Below are 24,290 nucleotides of genomic sequence, written 5' to 3' on the forward strand. Positions count from 1 at the left end.
TTTGGGGGTTGATTTCTCACTTTCTGTCTTTCTGATGAGTGCATCTCTCCTATAGTAAAAAACCCTCTTAAAAAAATAGTCCACACCCTATAAAAAACAGATCATGGGGACCAGCAGATGGCGTAATGACTACGTTACTGGACTCCCATATAGTCGACCATAGTTTGAGTCCCAGACCCAGTTGGCTTAAACTCACGCTGGGCACATGTGCATGCGTGCCCAAGATCCCGAGAGGAGAATAGAGAAGGAATTGCGGTGTGGCCATCCCCCCTGGGGAGGGTGGGGTGATTTCCTGTTTTCTGTCTCTCTGTCTCTCTCTGCCTTTCTGGCGAGCGCACGTGCCCTATAGCAAAAATCTCTCAAAAACAAGACCTAAATAAATAAATAAAGATCATGAAGTTCTATTACATTACAAATCTCAACCAGGAACTTCTGACAGCTTAACACTCCCTGTGAAATCAGGAACAATGGCAACGGCTAAATGGGGCAAAGGGTTTCAGGCAGGGAAATGCTGAACCTGAAATGCACCACATCCTCCTTTCGTATTTATTTCAGAGGATCATTAAAAACCAAGTGTGGTGAAAGGTCAATGAGCCAAGAGTTAAACCCCTCGTGGAGCTGCAACTTACATCAAAGAGACCGGAATCTGTAGGAGGCTGCTGGTCTTAAAGAGCTCACCTCTCACCTCACACTAAGGACTGGAATTCATGATGCTGGTGTGTCACATTCCTAAAAAAATGACTTCTCCTGATGACCTGTATGTACCCTGAACATTGTAAATCAGCATAATTCCTATCAGAACTCTTTAGCCAGTTTTTAAATTTTCTCATTGATAATATAAGCTTTTTGTTTGTTTTTAGAGATATTTTTGCTATAGGGCGCATGCATTTGCCAGAGAGACAGAGACAGAAAGCAAGAACTCACTCCCTGGGGGGATGGCCACACCACAATCCCTTTACCTCCATTATCGTCTTGGGATTTTGGGCGCACACACATGCATGCCCAGTGTGAGTTTTTAAGCCACGGAGTCCAGGACTCAAACCGCGGTCAATAACATGGGAGTTCAGCAACGTAACCGGTACACCGTCTGCTCGTCCTGGTAATATAGGTTTTAAGAAGATAAAACTATAACCTCAAATTGCTTGGTACAAAATCAAAGCTCCAGGCCAGTCCATAGTGTGGTGGTTAAGGTGGCTGGATTCCACATGGCCAACCACAGGTTTTCAATCTGCTGAGTACCAGACCCAGCAGATTGAAAAACACGCCAGGTCATGTGTGTGCATGTTCGAAATCCCCAAAGGAGGGAGGGATGGAGTGCCTGCGGCTTGACTCTGCCCCATAGGAGGGCACTTCTCACTCCTCCCACCTATTGAGCACATGAGCTCTCTGGCAAATGAAAAACAAACACAAAACCCTCAAAGACCCAAATCAACAATTGCTGTAAAACGATAAGATGTGTAAGAGTAACATGGTTCATAAACTCTGTTCACGAGCACATTAATCTGCCAAAGCAACCCGGCTGTAGCCCCGTCTGAATCCACCCAGCCATAGCAGAATACAAGTTCCTATGAAGAGACGATCTGCTAGGAGCTTCCGCACAGCAATAGGTACTAAATGGAATTCCTTCCAGTATACAATAGGCATCTAAATCCACCTGCTCAGATAACATACTGACCTATACTACACTGCAAGGAGGCCTCCTCCCCCGGAAACAGTGAGAAAGAGCAGACTTGATACCGCAGCCCTGTTTTCTTTAGGACACTCACACTTACCATGCCAAGGGTTCCCTGTGGCTTTATTTACATTTTTCTCAGCAACCTCCGGCCCAGAGTCCAGCCAATCCCACCACAGGTTGGTTGAGGGAATTCACAGGCAATTGCTTTCAAACCCTGCCAGTGGGATTCCATTCACCAAAACCAGACCGGGCTGTTTGAAGATGCCCTCTCTGTGACCCTGCCCTGCTGAAGGTCAAGTACACTATCACTCCGTAACCAAGGAAGCAAGATCGACATGCTCCTGCTGTTTTGCCAGCTGCTGAAGCAATCTGCCTAGTAACATGATTCACTGCTTCCAAGGAAGATGCACTTTGCTTTACAAAGTTCTCCCTTCACCTAAATCGTTGCCTTAGCTAAATCCCTGCACCCTCTCCCCTTAAAGATCACCTTTCCTCAATTACAGCGCACAAGAATGTTACCGTGGAGTCCAACCAATTCCAAACAGTTTGAAAACCGTAAGGAGGGGAGAGAAGATTTACAGGACCTGTAAATACCATGTTCCGCACGCGGCATTTTCAATTTCACAGTGCAGTAAGCTAATATTTTAAAGATACGGTGCAAGTTCCTTTTATTCAAAGGCTAGGTGACAACATATGGGCTGGGTTACATACAAAAACACCACCGAGATGAACACAACTGCTCACGTAACTGAAGCCACCCAACATGTGTCAGGTGTGTGAACAGAGGACAGAGTTCTGGCCTCAGGCGCCTCTCATTCTGGGGCCAGTAACGTAGCCTAATGGCTATGGGAGCCAGACCCCACTTAGCTGATTTTAAACGTTTAAAACAACATACTGGGAGGACCAGCAGTTGGCATAACGGCTATGTCGCTGGACTCCCATATAGTCAACCGCGGTTTGAGTCCCGGACCCAGTGGCTTAAACTCATACCAAGGACATGTGCATGCGTGCCCAAGATCCCAAGAGGAGAATGGAGGAGAAGGGGTTGTAGTGTGGCCATCCCCCCTGGGGGTAAGTTCTCGCTTTGTCTGTCTCTGTCTTTCTGGCGAGCGCACGCGCCCTATAGCTAACAAAAAACCTCTCCCCAAAATAAAAATACTGGGTACATGTGTGCCCCCAATCCCCACACGATGGAGAACGGAGAAGAGACTGCAGCCTGACTATGCTCCACTGGGTGGTACTTTCTCCCTCTGTCTCTACAGGAAGAGTACGGACATTCAGGCATTTTTTTTTTTTTTTTTTAAAAAGGAGCCTCCTAATTCTGACAGGAAGATGGACATATGCAGTTGTACCAAGAACACTACAATAAGCTGGCAGAAGCGTTTCAAGCCCCCACCTGCCTTCAACGCCACTCAGAAAAGGGAGCTCCTAGAGATCACAGAGTTAGAGATGGAGCTGAAACTAAGACCCAGATTCCCTGCTTCCAGAGCCACCACGCCAGGCTGTAGCCTCCTATCCTGACATGGGGACTTACCAGTTGTCATTGTTTTTAGGTTTTTGCTATATGGTGTGTGTGCTCTTGGGAGAGAAACTGAGAACAAGGGAAAGTGAGAAATCACCCCCTGGGAGGATGGCCACACACCATGGCCTCTATTCTCCTCTTAGGATTCTGAGCATGCACACACATGTGCTTGGAGTGATTTTCAAGCCACCGGGTCCAGGACTCAAACAGTTGGCCATGTGGGAGTCCAGAGTCTTAACCACCATGTCCCCTGCTGGCCCCAAGTAGTTTCTTTAATACCTCAACAAACAATTAATATTAAGTGCATGCTGGCCAATTAGTGACAACAACAAACTCACAAAGACAAGCCTAGCGAAAGGAAAGAGTAGGAATAAAGGTTTTATGAGCGTTTACTTTCACATAGAGTGGGGAAGGAGATCGAGAACGGGAGGACATTTAAGGAAATAAGCTTACACTGCTATAAATGATGAATTTCCAATTCAGAAACACTTCTAACATATGTGCACGATATTAAGTCAATCTAAGACAAATCCATTTTTCAGATGCTACCACAAGTTCAGGAACCCCAAACCAAAAGCGAAAAATTAATCAAGAGGAAAAAAAGAAGTAATGCTCCTTTCTGAGAAGGCAAACTCAGTTTCTTCACCTCAATAACATTTAAACTTCTAAAAAACATAGCACTGTATTTATTGCATTGTCGGAAAAGTTGTGATGTATTTTTTGGTTTTCAAAGGTTATTTATTTATATAAAGAACAAAGATTAATCAATAATATATTGTCCGTTTTGTTCAATAACATTTTGCTATCTTTCGGTGAGTTTCATAATTCCTTGCTCGTAAAAGGACTCGTCTTTATCGGTGAAAAACTGAATAAGGTACTGAACAGAACAGCCTCACCTGAATTGAACGTTATACCACGCAAGGAGTTTTGAAGAGAGCAAAATAAGTGGAAGTCTGATGTGCAACATGAGGGGAGTATGGTGGGTGTGGGAACACATTCCATCCAAGTTCCAATAACTTCTGATGGTGATCAGACTTGTGTGTGGTCTTGAACTGTCGTGGTGGAATGCAACTCCTTTCTGATCGACAAGCTCTGGATGTTTCTGGAAGACGGATTCATTCAAATTGCCCAACTGACAACGATATACACGCAAACTGGTTGTCTGGTTCCTTGGTAGGAGCTTGAAAAACATGACACCTTTAAAATCCCAGCAGACTAAGACCAGAACCTTCCTCTGATGATGTTGCTTTCGCTGTCGTCTGAGGCGAAATCACGTCGGGACCGAGACCATTTGTGCACCAGTGTTGTACACAGTCCACTTATCATCAGTAATCAGCAGCTTCAGAAAGACCGTGTTCCTCAAGATTAATGAGCAGAGCGCAGAGGCTTACACATGCCATCAAATGGACCTAGTTCACAGGAACCCAAATATCAACCTTGCTCACGCATCCTAAATTCTCCAGGTGGTCGTGGACGCTTGAATGATGGATCTTCAATGTTTCTGCACTCTCTTGTGTTATGTAATGTGGGTATGACTCGATCAATGCCTTTATTTTGTTGTCATCAACCTCGGTGGGCCTCCCTGACCAAAGAGCATGTTTGAGATTAAAATGACCAGCGTGGAATTTCATGAACCATTGTTGGCAATGGATGTTCTTGTAGAGCATTGTCACTGCAAACTTTATGCAACTTTCCCAAGCTTGTTGCACGTTTTATTTCCTCCAGTCTCCTCAGGATCTTGGGCACACACGCACACACGCCCAGTGTGAGTTTAAGCTACTGGGTCCAGGACTTGAACTGCAATCGACTACATGGGAGTCCATGACAGCCATTACGCTAACTGCTGGTCCCATGTTTTACTTCCTTTATGGAAGTACACTGTTCTTCCATCTCCAAAACTCAACCAAAATGCTTATTTATTTTTTTTTTAGATGAAGCTACAACTATCAGCTATCAAATGACATAACAATAACATAAATGCAAATGACTCTAATACTTCCAAAAATGGACTAGCGCCATGTGCTGCAAAAATGTGTCATGACTTTTCTGAAAACCCAATACCAAGGACAGCTAATAAATGGGTGTAAAAGGATAGTGATTGATACAAGGAAGCAAAGGAACTTGGACCACATTTTTTTTTTTTTTTTTGAGAGATTTTCACTGTAGGGCGCATGCGCTCGCCAGACAGACAGAGAGAGACATAGAGACAGAAAGCGAGAAATCACCCCCCAGGGGGGATGGTCACGCCGCAATCCCTTCTCCTCCATTCTCCTCTCGGGCTCTTGGGCACGCACGCACACGCGCCCGGCGTGAGTTTTAAGCCACCGGGTCCGGGACACGAACCGCGGTCGACTATGTGGGAGTCCAGCGACATAGCCATTACTGGACCACATTTTTGAGGTCAACAGATTTAACTGGCCCTCTTCCTTCATGCCCTCTGACCTTATAATTATGCTTCTGGGAATCCACACAAAGTATACTAAATACAGAAATGACATTATCAGTGCGTGAGTCTAAGTTATTTTTCTCTTTTTTTATAAATTATATTTTAACGCAATATATATTGTTTCTTTTTAATTGCCAGAGGTTTACCAGAGAGAGAGGGAGAGAGACAGCATGCTCAATAGATCATGGTCACACCGCAATCACTTTCCTCTATCCTGTCAGGATTTTGGACATGCATACACACGCATTTTCCAAGCTGCAGGAGCCAGGAGTCAAACTACAGGCAGCCATGTGGGATCTGGCTTCCAATGCAGATCTTAACCAATATGCTACAGGGCCAGCCACTGAATTATTTTTCTAGGGAAGATAGGAATTTGCTCTCAGGTGAGGCAGAACCTCTCGCTAACTATAGAAGCAGAAGATGCTAAGTACTTGCAGTCTTGGCATCCCTTGGAGGTGGGCAAGGAGCCAATCAAATTCATTAGCCTGAAACTGCATGGGAAGCTGGAGATTTACCTCCATCCCTGGTGGCACTGTTGGTGTGTAACCATAGCCTCACCAGACCGCGGTGTGACTGTGGGTGTTCTGGGCTGCAGAGGTACTTAGCTAGCCCTCCTGGTATGAAGTTTATCTCTGTCTTCTGCCTATCCACCCATCCTTCCTCACATACATTTTACCTCAATTTTTTAAGAACCTCATTTCTGTTTAAATCAGCAATAGTTGGTTTCTATTATTTGCTATTAAGCCCCCTAACTGGTAACAAATAAATATACTTATCAGTATTAATTAATTCATATTTTTTGGGGGGGAGGCCATGCCATAATCCTTACTCCTCTATTCTCTTCTCAGGATTTTGGGCACACACAAACACACAAGCCACCAGGTCCAGGACTTGAACTGCCATCAATCACATGGTAGGTCAGTGCCTTAACCACTGTGCCACCTGCTAGCCCTATCAGTATTAACTTATAAGAGAGAATGGTCGAAAGCAAACTAGGAGTTAGGTTAGTCAGTCACGGTAATTCCCCTGATATTACATTACATAGCTATTTAAAGTAATGGTCATGTGGGCTAGGTAACCTCAGGAAAGGATATTGCTATTATTTATTTTGTGAAATAACACTTTTATGAAAACATAAGACTCAAAATTATATGTACATCTAGTGATTATAAGTGGATGATATGTGTGTGAAAAAGAGACCCCCAAAAAGAATACATTTCTTCATTCACTAAACCAATCTTGAGTGCTTACTAGGTTCCGGTCACTGTATTTTAGGTACTGGAAATATAACAGGAAGTGAATTCCAGCAAAGCTTCCTGGAATTTACCTTTCAGTGTGACAAATAAACAGGCCTGTTTGTAGATAATGATGACAATTACTGAGAAAACAGGAAGACTGAAGAGGATGAAAAGTAACAAAGCAAAACATTGCAAGTTTAAAAGAAAAAAAAAGTAACAAAGCAGAGGTGGAAATGACTGTTATTTTGCATAGGCAGTAATATAAGAACACTGTATTACTTACTTAATTCATTTTTTTAAAACTTCCCAATATAAAGTTAGCATCTAAAAGCAGCAAATACTGCTAGAATTTGGTATTATGATCTTACTGAAATAGTGTTGTTCATACTTTTCTCATTTTTAAAATAAAAACTTCTTTTTTCCTTTTTTACCTATCCAAGAAAGAATAAGTAAACAAGAAAAGTCTGCTGTGGAAAATAACTCTCTGTCTCCTTCCTGTTAGGAACTGCTGAGCTGGCCCTACGGCCTAATGGTTAAGGGAGCAGGACCCCACATGACTGACTGCACCTTTGAATCCTGGCTCCTACGGCCTGAGGAACCTGCCAGGTGCATGTGTGTGCGCGTGCGCGCATGTGCATGTGTGCCCTGACAGGATGGAGAAATGAAGAAGGGACTGTGGCAAGACCCCATCCTACTGTGCTTTCTCTTTCTCCCTTCTCCCCCTCTGGGGAAGGTAAGTATCCTCAGGCAAACTAGGGGAAAAGAAAGAAAAGTAGGAAGGAAGGGAGGAAGAAAAGGATTTCTACTAAAGACTTTAAGAGGTTTTTATCGTAGGGCCCATGTGTTTGCTGGGGAGAGATAGACAGAAAGACAGACAGACAGACAGACAGACACTGTGAAAGGAAAAATGAGACCCACCCCCCCCTCCCAACCATGACTACGCAGCAATCCCTTCTCCTCCATTCTCCTCCCAGAATCTTGGGTCCACACGCACATGTGCCTGAAGTGACTTTCAAGCCACCAAGTCCTGGACTCATAACCACTACACCACCTGCTGGCCCCTCTACTGAGGATTTTAAGTAAGAAGCTAGCCGGAATCATCCAGGTGGGTAGTTAGTTACAAGGAAGCACGCCAAGAATTACATTGACAGTTGCTGTCTGAGTGGCTTTGGGCAAGTTCCTTCATTGTTCTAAGTGTCTGTTTACTGTTTGTAAAAGGAGGTTAATACTTCCCACCTCACAGGATGCCGAGAGGACTATGCGAGGTAACGAATATAAAGGGCACTGTGAGCAGTCAGCTCATGGCTCGCCTAGCACAGCTTCCTCAGGAAATCAAGCCAGCGCTCAACCTATCACCCTGGACACAGTACTGTCTGCACCCGCGGCAGATGCTTAATTTTTCATTTCTTGTTTTGGTAAACAAAATGCTTTCATTTATATTTTTCTTCGGAGAAGTTTTTGCTATAGGGCGCATGCGCTCGCCAGAAAGAGAGAGACAGAAAGCGAGAAATCACCCCCCAGGGGGGATAGCCACGCCACAATCCCTTCTCCTCCATTCTCCTCTCGGGATCTTGGGCACGCATACACAAACGCCTGGCATGAGTTTAAGCCACCGGATCCGGGATTGAAACTGTGGTTGACTACATGGGAATCCTGGGACACAGCCATTACACCAACTGCTGGTCCCAAAGAGAGGTTTTTTGTTCGTTTTTCCATTTCTAATTCTCTATTTCCCAAGACCAATAAGCTATGGTTTCCAGTATCTTTTGAAAATATTAAATACTAAAGGTACACCTCAAATGCACTGAGATGTCAAGGAGATGCTTTCTGGGATAGACCATTTCTACACCAAAACACATCGTAAGAAATTCTTTTGGCACGGCACTTCTATATGCAGTACAGTTCTTTTGAGAGATTATACTTCCTTATTTTCTTCGTTTTGACAATTCTGCATCAACTGTTTTTCTTTTATAGCACAAAATAAAGTTAGTCTTGTTCCCACACACCCAGAGGGTCTGTGTACCAAAGACAAAGAGAAAAAGAAGTGAGAAAGCACCCCTGATGGGGAATGGTCACACTGCAATCCTTTCTCCATTTCTCCCTCTTCGGGGATTTTGGGTAAACCCCTTTCTCAGCCCCCCACGTCTGGCATGTTTCTCAAGCTGCTGAGTTCAGGACTTGAACTATAGGACTAGCTGTGTGGGGTCCAGTCATCTTAATCAACATGCCATATGCAGGTGCAGTTTTACTTATTCTTGCATTAGCTTTACTCCAGTTCCACTGCCTCCATTTAATCTACAAGTTTCATTTTCTACTACCCTTATGTCATGGCTTACTTAATGAAGTATGTCCAACTATCTGACTTCTCTATTATATCATCTATGGTAGCTATGCCTGCACATTTATGTGAAATACATATTATTTAATAATAGATTAGTTTCTTTTTATTTCTCCTGAACATAGTTACTGTAATATTATTTTTTAAAGGTTGATTGGGCAGCTGCAATCTAATGATTTCAGAGACAACGGCAATGAAGACGTTCTGCTGAGAATCTACCCTGGCAAAAAAAGGCAGGCCAATAGAAGACTGAGTCTGCCATGAGAGCTGAGATCTAGTGATTTCAGAGATAACAGCAATGAAGATGTCCTCCTGAGAATTTACCCTGGTAGATAGAGCCCCTGTCTTGTCTCCATCTCTCTGTCTCTTTCTACCTTTCTGTCTTTTAATTAAAAAAAAAATTTTTTTTTAAATTTTGTAAGGTAAAGTTGTTCTAGGCTCTGAAATCCTCCTTTATCTTGGTAATAATACCCTCCTCTCTTCCCCTCCCATCTAGGCAAAAAAAAAGCCAGGCCAGAAGAAGACTGAGTTCCACCATGAGAGCTGAGATCTGTGTGGTTTGCAATTTTTGCTTTTTATAATTAACAAATAATTTTTTGTTTGCTTTATCCATTTTTCTCTTTTTTTCTTTCTCCTTTTCTCTGTTTTCTTATCCTTTTTCTTTTACCTCATCACTTTGCTGCAGCTTCCACCTAGTGAGTGTCTAGACAAGTCTAAATGAAAAGCTGCCAAATCTGAATACTATTTGGGTCTTCATATTTAACTCCCACTGAATCTGTGTCACAAAGGGAGAAAAATGCAGCGCCAAAGAGTTTGCAGACCACATCTTCCTGCGCACCTCTGATTGCTCATATCGATCTTCTAGAATTAGGAAGAAACGGATAACCCATCAGACACTAGAAGTCATTGCAGGGTCACAAGAAATATGTGAAACCAAGAAAATACCTCAACCCCTAGGGAAAAGAATAACTCTTTTTCATCCACAGACAGCACAATGGAAATCATGGAAATGTCTGATAAAGAATTTAGAGTATTCATAATGACAAAACTAACAGAGATGGAAGAGAAGAGGGACAATGAACAACAGAAGAAAAAAGCCAATGAGTCCCAAGAGGCGAGGAATTTCTTGCGAGAGCTGAAAGAGGAAATACACACCATAAAAAAGAGTCAAATGGAACTGTTGGAGATGAAGGCTGTAATACAGGAAGTCAAAACTTCCTTTGAAAGTATTAAAAGCAGACTAGATCATACAGAAAATTGAATCTCAGATGTAGAAGACAGGATCGCTGGACTAGTAAAATCCACCACGAAGACTGAGAGAAAAGCTCAAAAAAATGAGAATAAATGAGAAATACTAGATACTATTAAACGTCCAAACATCCGGAGATTGACCAAAACCACAGACAGAGACAAGATACTAAAATTGGCAAGAGAGAAACATCAAGTTACTTTCAAAGGCTATCCCATAAGGCTAACGACGGACCTCTCATCAGAAACAATGAGAGCAAGGAAAGAATGGAAAAATACATTCAAAGTGTTGAGTGAAAAACAATCTCAACCAAGAACACTGTACCCAGTAAGGTTATCCTTTATATGGGAAGAAAAGACAAAAACACTCTCAGATAAACAAAACCTGAAAGAATTTACAAACACCAGATCAGCTCTCCAAGAAGTTCTGAAGGGAGTGCTATACCAGGAAAACTACAGTCAGACACACAGAAATGAGAGTTCTAAAACAGCTAAGAAAATGGCCAGCTTAATGGTAGGGACGAGTACAGAGCTGAATGTTATCTTCCAAATTTAAATGGAGAGACTGGACCAGAGCAGAAGATAAAGTACATGAGCTTGAACTGGTGAAAGAGAGTCTTATGACTTTTGATTAAAACATTACTGACCTTCTATGCTTTGTTTTCCAGTGTTAAGGGGTTTTGTCTTCTAAGTTGTGGACAGGTCTATGTACCTACTATTCAAACAGAATCCTAACCTGTTTCCTGGCTTTAAGTATTAAGCAAAGTTTGCTTAACATTTATTTTGATTTCTTAAAGCTAAAACTGCCTTTCTTGAAATTAAAAAGTGTATTTAAAAAAATACCTATTTGGTAACCACAGTAAGCTATATAGCATGTGTATTTTTCAAGCAGCTAGGGCAAGATTCGAAGCATGGCTGATCATGTGGGATCCAGGCTCCCTTAACCAGTAGGCTAAAGGGCTGGCTCTCCTAAATAATATATATTTAAAAAATGTATCCTTCATTCTTGATAGGGCTTTAGCTTGTACACATACACAGGGAGGGGGGTAAGCACCCTCCACAGGGTCTGGTCACGCTGTGATCCCCTTCCTCCAGTCCTCCTGCCCATTGGATCTTTGGTGCATGGCCCATGTGTTTCAGGCTGATGGACCAGGATTTGAACAGTGGTCACCACATGAGATCTGGCTTCTTGAGCAACCCATGACTGGCCACAAAACTGGCCCCAATTCCACTTTTACATTAATTATTGTAAAGGATAGACTGGCATACCTTATAGCAAAAGTTAAGAAAGAAATCAGTTCACTCATGAACAGATAAGTAAAATGATAGCAAACTGAATCAGCAATGCCATAACCAACTACAGATTATCAAACTGAGATTGAATGTAGGATAGAAATTGAGATTACTGCTATGGCGCTATCTAATTCACAGCACATTGATTAATCAAGAGGGAAACCAGATGATTATCTCTAGATGGCAAAAAAAAGAGGGTTTGATGGATTCATTATCTGCTGAGTGTAATCACTTTTATTTCAACTAGAAATAGAAGAGAATGTCCTTAACCTGATAGAGAATAAAGGTTCATAGTAAACATCACACCTAATGATGAATCATTGAAAGCATTCTTTTAAGACGAGGAAAAAGACAGGGATGCTTGCTAGCATTACTTCTGTTCAACACAGTACTGTGATCCTAGCCAAGATAATAACGCAAAACAAAAGCACAAAGATTGATTGGGGGGAGGGGTAGAAAACTAAAAACTAGCATTAAGTTATAGGTGACAAACAAATCTAAATGAATTTAGAGTTAAATTATTAGAGTAAGAGCAAGATTGCTCAGCTTTTAAAATGTTGTATTATTAATTTAAAAAAAAATTTTTTTTTTGGAGAGATTTTCGCTATAGGGCGCGTGCGTTCGCCAGACAGACAGAAAGAGACATAGAGACAGAAAGCGAGAAATGAACCCCCAGAGGGGATGGTCACGCCGCAATCCCTTCTCCTCCATTCTCCTCTCGGGATCTTGGGCACGCACGCACACACGCCCGGCATGAGTTTTAAGCCACCGGGTCCGGGACGTGAACCGCGGTCGACTACGTGGGAGTCCAGCGACATAGCCATTACACTAACTGCTGGTTCCCTTGTATTATTATTTAAATAGGGCGGGAGAGAGAGATGCATATTCTTGACAGGGTCTCCGCAGGTCGTGATTCTCCTAAGCTCCAGCTTCTCAGCTAGCTTGGATTACAGACATGCACTAATATGTTCAGCCCGCTTAGGCTGGTCCAAGAACCAAACTGGGCCTTCTATGAGGTTCCAACGTTATATATATATATATATATGTGTGTGTGTGTGTGTGTGTGTGTGTGGGTGTGGGTGTGTGTGTGCGTGGGTGTGTGTATTTAAATAGCTTACACTTACTTCTGTTGGGTCACTGGAAAAGTCATGAGGTATTTTTCTATGCAAAAATGTGTCATGACTTTTCCGACAACCTAATATATACCAAAAAGGAGAGCTGGAAAAGAACATTTTAATGTGATGTTTACAAACAGCATCATAAAAGGATCAGTCCATGGTCTGATGGTTAAGAGAGTTTGATCTTGCATGGCCAAATGCATGGTTTAAGTCTTAGACCTAGTGGCTTGAGAAACATGCCAGGCACATGTGTGTGTGCCCTAAATGAACAGATGGACAAATGAAAAGGGTTCAAGTGTTGGACTCCCACATGGCTCACCATGGTTTGAATCCCAGACTTGGCAGCTTGCTTTCTCACTTTCTCTCTATCTCTGGTGAGTACGAATGCTCTACAGCAAATTTAAAAATAGTAATAAATAAAATTTAAATAATTCTTAAAAAGGAGGGGGGGGTTGTGGTGTGACTATGTTCTGTGAAGGGTGCTTTTTCTCTCTCCCCAACTCTTTGTCTCTGGCAAACACATGCACCCTCTGGAAAATTAAAACAACATAAATAGTTATCATAGTACTGGAAAAGAAAGAAAATCAAGGGTATATTAGATCTTTGTGGGAACAAAATAATGAAAATCTAAGTAAATGGAAACTTTGTTATGATGGATAAGGAGACTGAATATCATAAAGATGTCAGTTCTCTTGAAAATGATTCATTATCTGCAACTGCAATACTAAAACGCCAGCAGCTTTTTGTTCCTTTGTATGTATAACTGAAAGTGAGCAAATTTATATTGAAGACCAAAGGACTAAGAAAATTCAAGACACCCTAGGGACCAGCAGATGACGTAATGGTTAAGTCACTGGACTCCCATGCAGCTGACCACAGTTTGAGTCCCAGACCAACCTGGCAGCTTAAAACTCACGCCAGGTGGGACCAGCAGTTGGAGTAATGGCTTTATCACTGGACTCCTACACAGTCAACTGCAGTTCGAGTCCCAGACCTGGTTGCTTAAACTCACGCTGGGCATGTGTCTATGTGTGTGTGTGTGTGTGTGTGTGTGTGTGTGTGTGTGTATGTGTGCGTGCCCAAGTCCTGAGAGGAGAATGGAGGAATCACCCTGGGGGGTGATTTCTGGCTTTCTGTCTCTCAGTCTCTCTCTGTCTTTCTGGCAAGTGCATGTGCCCTATAGCAAAAACCTCACACACACACAAAAAAAAAACCAAAACAAAAACACCTCACTCCAGGCGCATGTGCGTGCGTGCCCAAAATCCAGGGAGGAGACGGGATTGAAGCATGGCCACACACACACCCGCCCCCAGGGAGTGATTTCTCACTTCTGTCTCTCTGACAAGCACATGCACCCTACACCCTATAGCAAAAATCTCTCTAAATAAAAAAGAAAAGAAAAATTCAAGACACCCTTGAAAGAATAAAGTTAGGGAAACTTCACCCTTATTATGAAGACGAGGAACTCATACTCAAATGCCAATTCCAGGAAGCCTAAAGAACTAAATTTAAAACATAAAACCATAGAAGATCCAAGGCACTGAATTACTAACTACATGGTTAATCACAGTTCAAATCTCAGCCCTGGTGAAAGCACACATCCTGAGCGCTTTTGTATGTGTGCCCCAAATCCTGACACAAAAGGAGAAAAAACCTGCAGTGTGACTATGCCCCCTTTGTGTATATGTGGGGGGTTCTTGCTTTCTTTTCTGAAAGTCTAGTGAGTACAGGTACTCTCTGGCAATTTAAAAAACAAAACAAAACGAGGACCACCAGTTGGCATAATGGCTATGTCGCTGGACTCTCATGTAGCTGACGGTGGTTCGAGTCCCAGATCCGGTGGCTTAAATTCACGCCGGGCACGTGTGTGTGCATGCCCAAGATCCCGAGAGGAGAATGAAGGAGAAGGGATTGCGGCGTGGCCATCCCCGCTTGGGGGGTGATTTCTCGCTTTCTGTCTGTCTCTCTCTGCCTTTCTGGCGAGCGCATGCGCCCTATAGTAAAAGCCTCTCAAAAAAAAAAAAAAAAATGGGAATGGAGAGAGATTTTGACCTTTAAAAAAAAAAAAAAAAAAAATCCATGGACCAGATGGCTTCACTGGTGAATTCTACCAAACATTTAAAGATGAATTAAAGCTAATTATTTTTTTGAGAGGTTTTTGCTACAGAGCGCATGCGCTCCCCAGACAGAGAGACAGAAAGCGAGAAATCACCCCCCCCCCAGGGGGGATGGCCATGCTGCAATCCCTTCTCCTCCATTCTCCTCTTGGGATCTTGGGCACGCACACACACGTGCCCAGTGTGAGTTTTAAACCACCGGGTCCGGGACTCTAACTGCAGTCGATTACACAGGAGTTCAGGAACATAGCCATTACGCCAACTGCTGATCCCAAAGCTAATTTTTATCAAGGCTGCAAGTAGTATGGAGGTTAAGGTGGCTGGACCCCACATGACCGATTCCATGGTTTGAGTCCCAGACCTAGTGGCATGAAGATCACCCTTTGTGCGTGTGCCCAAAATCCCAAGAGAAGAATGGAAGAGAAGGAACTGCAGTGCGGCCATTCTTGCTGGGGGATGATTTCTCACTTTCCTTCCTCTCTCTGTCTCTCTCCAGCAAATGTATGCATCCTATGGCAAAAAATAAAGCAAACAACAACAAAACAACAATCGTTATCAAATTCCCCTAAGAAATTTCAAGAAACACTCTCGAACTCATTTTATGAAGCCAGCATCACCCTGATATCAAAGCCAAAGACACCAGAAGAACATTATTCTCTTACGAAGCACTATTCTCACCAGAAGCACTATTCTCTTATGATTTTTCATGAAAACATCCTCAAGAAAATGTTAGTAAGCTGAATTCAGCAGCATATTAAAAGAAATATACACCATTTATCCAGAGAGGTTTGTCCAAGGAATGTAAGTGGTTCAACATACGAAAATTGATCGATGTAATATACCACACATTAACAAAATGAAGGGAAAAAAAAACATAATTCTAAGTTGAAGGGTAAGAAGCATTTGATAAAGTTCAATACCCTTTTTTCTTTTTGAGAGATTTTTGCTATCGGGCACATGTACTCGCCGGACAGACAAACAGAGACAGAAAGCTCTGGTCACGTGGGAGTCCAGAACCTTCACCACCACATTACCTGCTAGCCCCACCCTTTTTTCTTTTGAAGGTTTTTGCTACAGAACAAGTGCACTTCCTGGAGAGAGAGAAGAGACAGAGAAAGGGAAAGTGAGAAATCACCCCGCCTCCCCCCGGGGGATGGTCACGCCACATTCCCTTCTCCTTCCTTCTCCTCCTGGGATTTTGGGCACTCATGCACATGTGCCAGGTGGGAGTTTCAAGCCGCCGGATCTGGGACTCGAACTGCAGTCAACTATGTGGGAGTCCAGTGCCTTAATCATTATGCCACCTACTGGCTCCTCAATACCCTTTCATGATAATCATATACATAACTCAGTTATAACAGGAAGAAATTACTTCCACATAATAAAGTCCATATATGAAAAAATACAGCTAATATCACCGTTGATAAAAGACTGAAAACTTCCTCTGAAGTCAGGAGCAGGACAAGGACGCCTGCTTCTGCCACTTCTACTCAACACTGTACTGGAAGTACAGCCAGCTCCATTAGGCAAAAGACATCCAGATGGGAAAGGAAGAAGTAAAATGACCTCTATTTGCAAATGAGACAATTCACATCTAGAAAGCCCTGAAGATTACACACACACAAACACACAACCTGTTAGAAAGAACAAATTAGGCAAAACTGTAGAACACAAAATCCACACACATGGACCAGCATATGGTGTAATGGTTATGTTACTGGACTCCCACAGAGTTTACTGCAGTTTGAGTCCCGGACCCAGTGGCTTAAAACATGCCAGGTACATGTGTATTCGTGCCCAAAATCCTGAGAGGAGAATGGAGGAGAAGAAATTGCAGTGTGGCTATCCTCCCTGGGGGATGATTTCTCACTTTCTGTCTCTCTGGCAAGCACACAGCCCTATAATAACAATCTCTCTTGAAAAAAAAAAAAAAAAGAAATCCATTGCATTTCTATACATTAACAATATGTAATATAAAAGGAAATTAAGAAAACAATTCCACTAATCATAGCATCAAAAAGAATAAAATTATTTAAGAATAAACTTAACTGGGACCAGCATTTGGCATAATGGCTATGTCACTGGACTCCCATGTAGCTGACCATGGTTTGAGTCCTGGACCCAGTGGCTTAAACTCATTCCAAGCACATGTGCGTGTGTTCCCAAGATCCCGAGAGGAAAGTGAAGGAGAAGGGACTGCGGCATGGCCATCTCCCCGAGAAGGTGATTCTTGCTTTCTGTCTCTCTCTGTCTTTCAGGTGAGCGCACATGCCCTATTAGCAAAAATGTCTCCAAAACAAAACAAAACAAAAAAAAAAAAAAAGAGAAGAAGAAAAAAAGAATAAACTCAACCAAGTAAGACTTATACACTGGAAATTACGAAACACTGCTGAAAGGAAAAAGCATATTTTTAAAAGAGTTATTTATTATTATTATTATTTTTAAAATTTGATCAGACAGAAGACAGAGAGAGAGAAAAAGGAAAAGTGAGAAAGCAAGCCACCAAGTCTGGGACTCAAACCGTGGTCGGCCATGTGGGAGTCCAGCACCTCAACCACCACACCACCTGCCAGCCCAGGAAAAAAGCATTTAACAGACACAGTAATAATGCATGCAGACAGCACAGTGCGAATGGGTTGTGGAATGGTATACAAGGGACTTTGCTAATTTTATGTATGTATCTAAACAAACAAAACAAACAGTGAAAATTCAAAGTATACATAAAAAAAAGTTAAAGAAGACAAAAATAAATGGAAAGACATCCATTGTTCCTAGACTGGAAGACTTGATATTGTTAAGATGTCAACGCTACTAGAAAAGCCAGCTACAGGTTCAGACAAGCCATCAACAGCTTCAACGCAATTCCTACGAATATCCCACAATGTATTTTGTGGAAATAGAAAAATCCATCCTGACTTTCTTGAAAAAGAAGAACAAAGTCAGACATCTCATACTTCCTGACTTCAAAACTTACTGCAATGCGACAGTAATCAAAACAACGTGGTATTGGCACAAACTCCAGTGGAATAGACTAGAGAGCATGGACCTCGCAGACATCATGTGAAGTGAAATTAGTCAGTCAAAAAAGACAAGTTCTGTATGACTCTACTTACATTAGGTATTAAAAGCAGCCAAATTCGGGACCAGCAGTTAGCGTAATGGCTATGTTGCTGGACTCCCATGTAGTCAACTGCAGTTCAAGTCCCGGACCTGGTGGTTTAAACTCACACTGGGTGCGTGCGCGTGTGTGCCCAAGATCCCGAGAGGAGAATGGAGGAGAAGGGATTGCTGTGTGGCCATCCCCCTGCGGGGTGATTTCTCTCTTTCTGTCTCTCTGTCTCTCTCTGTCTTTCTGGCTAGTGCCACATGCCTTATAGCAAAAACATCTCTCAAAAAAATAAATAAAAAAAATAAAAAGCAGCCAAATTCAAAGAAAGTAGAATAGTGGTTGTCAGGAATTGAAGGAGGAGGAGAAAATGAACAGCTGCTATTTAATGGGTATATTTTCAGTCTTGTAAGATTAAAAAGTTGAGAAGATGTGCCCTACAACGATGTAAATATATTTAATACCACTGAACCTTATATTCGAAAATGGTTAAAATGGTAAATTTTAAGTTGTGTTATTTGCCGGCATTAGAGAAATAAAAATAGAGGGCCCAGAAATAAATTCTCATGTATATGTCAAATGATTGCCAATAAGTATTCCAAGACCATTCCAAGGAGGAAAGAACAACCTCCAACAAATGGTAATAGGGTAGACATCCATATGAGAAAAGAATAAACTTGGGCCCATACTTTTTTTTTTAAGTTTGCTATAGGGTATGCATGCTCATGTGTGTATGAGAGAGAAATGTTCCCTGGGGATATGACCACACTGCAATCCCTTCTCCTCCATTCTCCTCTTGGGATCTTGGGCATGCACACGTACCTGCCCAGTATGATTTTCATGCCACCATGTCTGGGACTCTTAACTACACAGTTGGCCATGTGGGATCCAGCTCCCTTAATCTCCATGCCACCTACTCACCAGCTGGGCCCATACTTTACACCATATACAAATGGACCACAGATCTAAACTTAAAAGTTAAAACTATAAAATCGTAGGAGACAAGCCTTATGATATTAGATTTGGAATAATTACTTGGATATGATACAAAAAAATAGATAAATCAGACTTCATAAAAATTAAAACCTTTTTCTGCATCGAAGGACACTATTGGACAAGCTGGCACCATGGTGGTTAAGGTGGCTATATCGCACATTGCTGACCGTGCAGTTCAAGTCTTGGACCCAGCAGCTTGAAAAATAGGCTAGGTGCCAGAGTGTGTGTGTTCCCAGATTCCCAAAAGGAGGGAGAAATGGAGAAGGGACTGGCGCATGAACATCTGGCATGAGGGATGGAGAGGGAGGATATTCTTTCTCACTTTTCCTCTCTGTTGCTCTCTGGTGAGTGCAAGTAGCTTAACGTTAAAAAAATAAAATAAAATAGAGAAGAACCTATCAAGAAAGTAAAATGGAAACCCACAGAATAGGAAAAAATATGTAAGAACCCATATATCTGATAAGAATTTAATATCTACAAAATATTTAAAAATCCTACAACTCAACAACAAAAATACAAACAGCAAACACCAATTTATAAATGAGCCAAGGATTTGAACAGACATTTCTGTAAAGAAGGTATACAAATGGCAAATAAGCACATGAAAAGCTACTCAAAATCAGTAATCTTCAGGAAATGAAACAAAAACCACAGTATCACTTCACACTCATTAGGATGGCTGTTATCAACAAACAAAAGAGAAAGTAAGTATTGTTCAAGATGTGGAGAATTGGAACCTTTGTGCACTGCCGGTAGGAATGTAAAATTCCTACAGCCATTGTTCTTTTTTTCTTTTTAAATTTAGATTTATTTATTTATACATACATACATACATACCAGAGAGGGACAGAGTAAGAGAGTGAGAGAGCTCATGCAAGAGAGAGAAAAAAGTAAGAAAGCAAGCCACCAGATTTGAGACTCAGACCATGGTTGGCCATGTGGGAGTCCAGGGCCTCCAACCACCACCTGCCAGTCCCCCTACAGCCACTGTTGAAATTGTATGGTGGCTCTTCAAAAATGAATAACGACTAATTATTATATGATACAGCAATTCCACTTCTGGATATATACCCAACAGAACTGAAAGCAAGGACTTAAACAGATATTTGTACCTCAATGTCCACAGCAGCATCACTCACTATAGCCAAGAGGTGGAAGCAACTCTCATATCATAGACGGATGAATAGATAATTAAAATGTGGCATACACGTACAATGGTATATTGTTCAGCCTTAAAAAGAAAGGAAATACTGACACATGCTACACAACACAGATGAATCTTGAGGACATTATGCTAAGTGAAATAAAGCAGTCACAAAATGACAAATACTATATATCCAAAACTAACTGTCAATAACCCCCTCAATTTGGATACTTTATTGCCGTGCCATTACTGCTTAACATTGAAATGATGAACTACATGTAAGCACTCTTTCTCATTTAGCCCATCTAGTCTTACAAAGATATATGCTGCTTATAGCTATTAAACCGCAAAATTTCAGAGTGCATACACATACTTATCCCTTAAAATAACAGCAAGAAAATCTAGGGAGTATTTTTAATAGGAAGATTGATTTTGTACTCAAAATTAAAAATGCCTTTAGAAGCCAGCAAGTGGTGTAGTTGTTAAGGCGCTGGATTCTCATATTGCTAACAATGGTTCAAGTCCTAGACCCGGTGGCTTGAAACTCACACAGGGTACAAGTGCATGCATGCCCAAAATCCCAAGAGAAGAAGGAACTGTGGCATGGCCATCCCCATAGGGGGTGATTTCTCTCCATCTGTCTCTAGCAAGTGCATGTGCCCTATAGAAAAAATCTAGCCCCTCAAGAATGTTTTTTATTATCTTCAGTCTCTGAATAATGAACTTTCTGCCATGAGCGACAATAGCTGCACTAAGTAAATATGTATTTCATGTGACCAGCAGATAGCATAATGGTTACGCCGATGGACTCCCAGGTAGTTAAACACAGTTCAAGTCCCAGACCCGGTGGCTTAAAACTCACACCAGGAGTGTTGTGTGTGCACGCCCAAAGAGGAGAATGGAGGAGAAGGGACTGCCACCCCCCCAGGGGGTGATTTCTCACTTTCTGTCTGTCTCTCTGGTGAGCACACGTGCCCTATAGCAAAAATCTCTCTCTTAGAAAAAAAGAAAAAGATACTCAATTGTCTGAAGGAAAAAAAAGTATTTGGCAGAAAAATCTAGATAGTAAATATCTTTAATGTGAACACAGAGCTTATATTAAACTATATTAACCTCCTCTCTAAAAGAATTAATGATAGCCTCTTTGGGAAGTGACCCATTCACTAGTCTCCCAATCATTTTCAACTGGAAGCCCTATTAAAGGCAAACTAATCCTAAATATTTGAAAAACCAACAATTATTTTCAAGATAATTATTTCTATCACAACTAAAGTAAAAAGTAAATACATGCATTTTAACCCCAACGGTTTTCTAGTTCTGGTAGCTCTTACAAAGACGTAATATTTAAAAATTTGTGAAAGCTATCTTCTTTCATTTTCCATGAATACTGGTCATGAATAGGCCAGTCCTGTGATGCAGTGGCTAAATGCTATGCACTGGGAAATGAGTCCCTTGTGGCAATTACGGTCCTGCTTCTAGTGGCAGGAAAAACACTCTAGGCACATATGTGTGTGCGCCCAAAATCCTGGTGGGAAGGAGAAACGGAGGAAAAAGAACTGTGTAAGATCACATCTCATCAGAAGGTGCATGTATGTGAGTATGCGCACTCTCTCTGACAAGTGCATGCACCTCCCGACACTGCCCCCGATGAAAACTGTTATTTGCTGGAAAGTAGGGAACTAGGAAACTAGTTATACTATTGACTTAAAGTTAATGGTTGATCTAAAAACTATGAAAAATCTGTTCACCCCCCTAGAGAGGATGGCTATACCGCAATCCATTCTCCTCCATTCTCCTCTTGGGATTTCGGGCACACACGCACACATGCCTGGCCTGAGTTTCAAGCTGCTTGGTCCAGGACCCGAACCATGGTTGACTATGTGGGAATCCAGTGATGTAACCATTTTACCATCGCTGGTCCCCAAAATCTATTCTTAAGTAAATTTGTGTCCTCATCCTAGAAATATGAACGCTGATCCTGCTAATGCCTCCTGGTTGCAGTATGACGCATGGTTAATTGGAGGAGCTTAGGAAGAAGCTCACAGACCTGAGTCAGAATCTCAGTTCTGCTACAGTGTGCGCTTGGCCAATTACTTATGTCTTCAGGCCTTGGTTTCCTCCCCTGTTAAACGAGAATAACGGTACCTACCTCAAAAGGTTACAAAGGAGTACTGAAAGCCCTTGATGAGGAACTGGCACAGAGTGAAAGCTCAAAGCATGTCATTAGTGACAGCAGGCCGTGACTACCTCCTTTTCACCTCAAGTTGCCCGCACACATTCAAGCAATTTAACACCTCCGTCCTTAACTCAGACTTCAACTTGGGATGCCCTCACTATCACCTACCACAAAGCTCGAGAGCCCACCTAGCCGGCGTCCGACAAACTGACAAACGCCTACTTGTGACTCAAGGCCCACCTCCTCTGGGGTCCTCTCCCTCACATGGAGTTAAACTCCTCGACTTGTTCTATAGTTATTCCTGGGGCAGGCCTCGAGATCACTGAAGGAAGGGTCTCACGGAGGCTCACTTGCCTCCATGTTTCTCAGCACGGAGGACTATCCCTGAATGTGGGGTGCTGAATGCACAGTTAGGCCTCGCATTCCACAGCTATCATTCCACAGCATTCACAAAACACAAAGTATGTAGAAACCAAGAGCCTCGGAGGTCAAACTATACCCATAAGTTCAATAATGATCCGAATCTATTAGGTTGTCGGGATAGTCATGACCTATTTTTCTACGCAGAACTGAGTCATAGCTTTCCTGACAACCCAAAATTAGTTTTTGGATGAAGGTAAAATTTTGAGCCACCTTATCTTATGCGAGTAGGCCACCCTACTCATGCCAAGAAATGTCATGGATAACTGTTCTCGTCATTTGAATGTTTTCTCCATGGCAGCATCCTATTTGGGAGTTGGATCTCACGTTGTCTCCCTGGGGTCTGTCTTGAAACAACAGAGCACACTGATTGTTCTTTCCCTTCAAAAGCAAAGGTGCCAGCTAGTGTGCTAGCCCATCACTCACCTCAGCCACCTGCGGGGTCCCCACTCTGTGCTGAACCAGCCCCTCCATATTTGTGGCCATGGTGAAGCAAGATCATTAGAGAACCTGTTTGGAAAAATGCAGCAACTTCTATCAGGTGGGGAGAAACCAGGCTGATGGAAAAATAGAAGTCATCATCATTCATTTTTGGTACGATTCTGCATGGATTTTGCCTTCTACAGAAGACAGAGGAGAAGGCTAAGCATAATCTGCATATGCTGCACCGGCTTCTTTAATTACAGTACCAAAATTAACTAGGAGAAACATTTCAATGTGGAAACAAGACTTCCCCTGGTAAATAGAGACAAAGATGGATACAGAACTTTAATTATCAGGTTCCTGGGATGTAACAGTTTGGTTTACCGCTCAGGCAGATGGAAATCACACCTTTCTGGAGAGCTCCCTGTCACAATGTGCTGACTAGGACGGTGGCTACCTGAGAAAGGTGTGACATCAGCAGTGGATGGAGCACTAGATTGCTATCACCAACTAGACTTCTGTTACTAGTGGCAATGTGAGAAGCAAAACCCCGCTCAGGTGCTAACACGCCTCACTCACAGGCTGAGAGGCAAATATTATCACAAATAAATTAGTAAAGAGGCCGTATTACTAACGTGTGCAATAACAACATGGTACCCATGAACTTAGTAATTTACATTTTTAAGTCCTCATTAAAATACAAAACTAGATGATTCAGCTTTCTACTTGTAGAAGAGACAAATCTGATGCCATTGTGTAAAAATTTGGGAAGATCGTCAAAATACCAAAAGGTATCCAAGGGTCATAACCTTTTGAGTATAAACAATGAGGATGAGACAAACCCCCGGTCTCTTCTGGTCACAAGATAAACCCCCGAGTACTCCCTAAAACATTTCTATTAACTACCACAAAGAACTCAGGATGAAGGGAGTCCACTTTGGATGTAATTCTTGGACTATTCATTACTGACTTTACAAGCTCTTAGAGTTAATAGCAGAATAAAACTCTGGTGTATTTATTCCCATAATTT

General features: G+C 42.1%; 1 protein-coding gene across 1 annotated transcript in view; it reads right to left on the minus strand.

Annotated features, from left to right (window-relative positions):
* NR2C2 (nuclear receptor subfamily 2 group C member 2) overlaps positions 1-24,290 on the minus strand; it is a gene marked incomplete in the record, with an annotated part of 89,571 nt that overhangs the window by 46,994 nt on the left and 18,287 nt on the right. Inside the window, 1 exon segment of the mRNA XM_027776665.1 lies at positions 23,264-23,347. Coding sequence (XP_027632466.1) covers positions 23,264-23,323 — 60 coding nt within the window.

The sequence above is a fragment of the Tupaia chinensis genome, unplaced genomic scaffold (assembly GCF_000334495.1).
Source record: "Tupaia chinensis unplaced genomic scaffold, TupChi_1.0 Scaffold000704_1, whole genome shotgun sequence".
Lineage (NCBI taxonomy): Eukaryota > Metazoa > Chordata > Mammalia > Scandentia > Tupaiidae > Tupaia > Tupaia belangeri.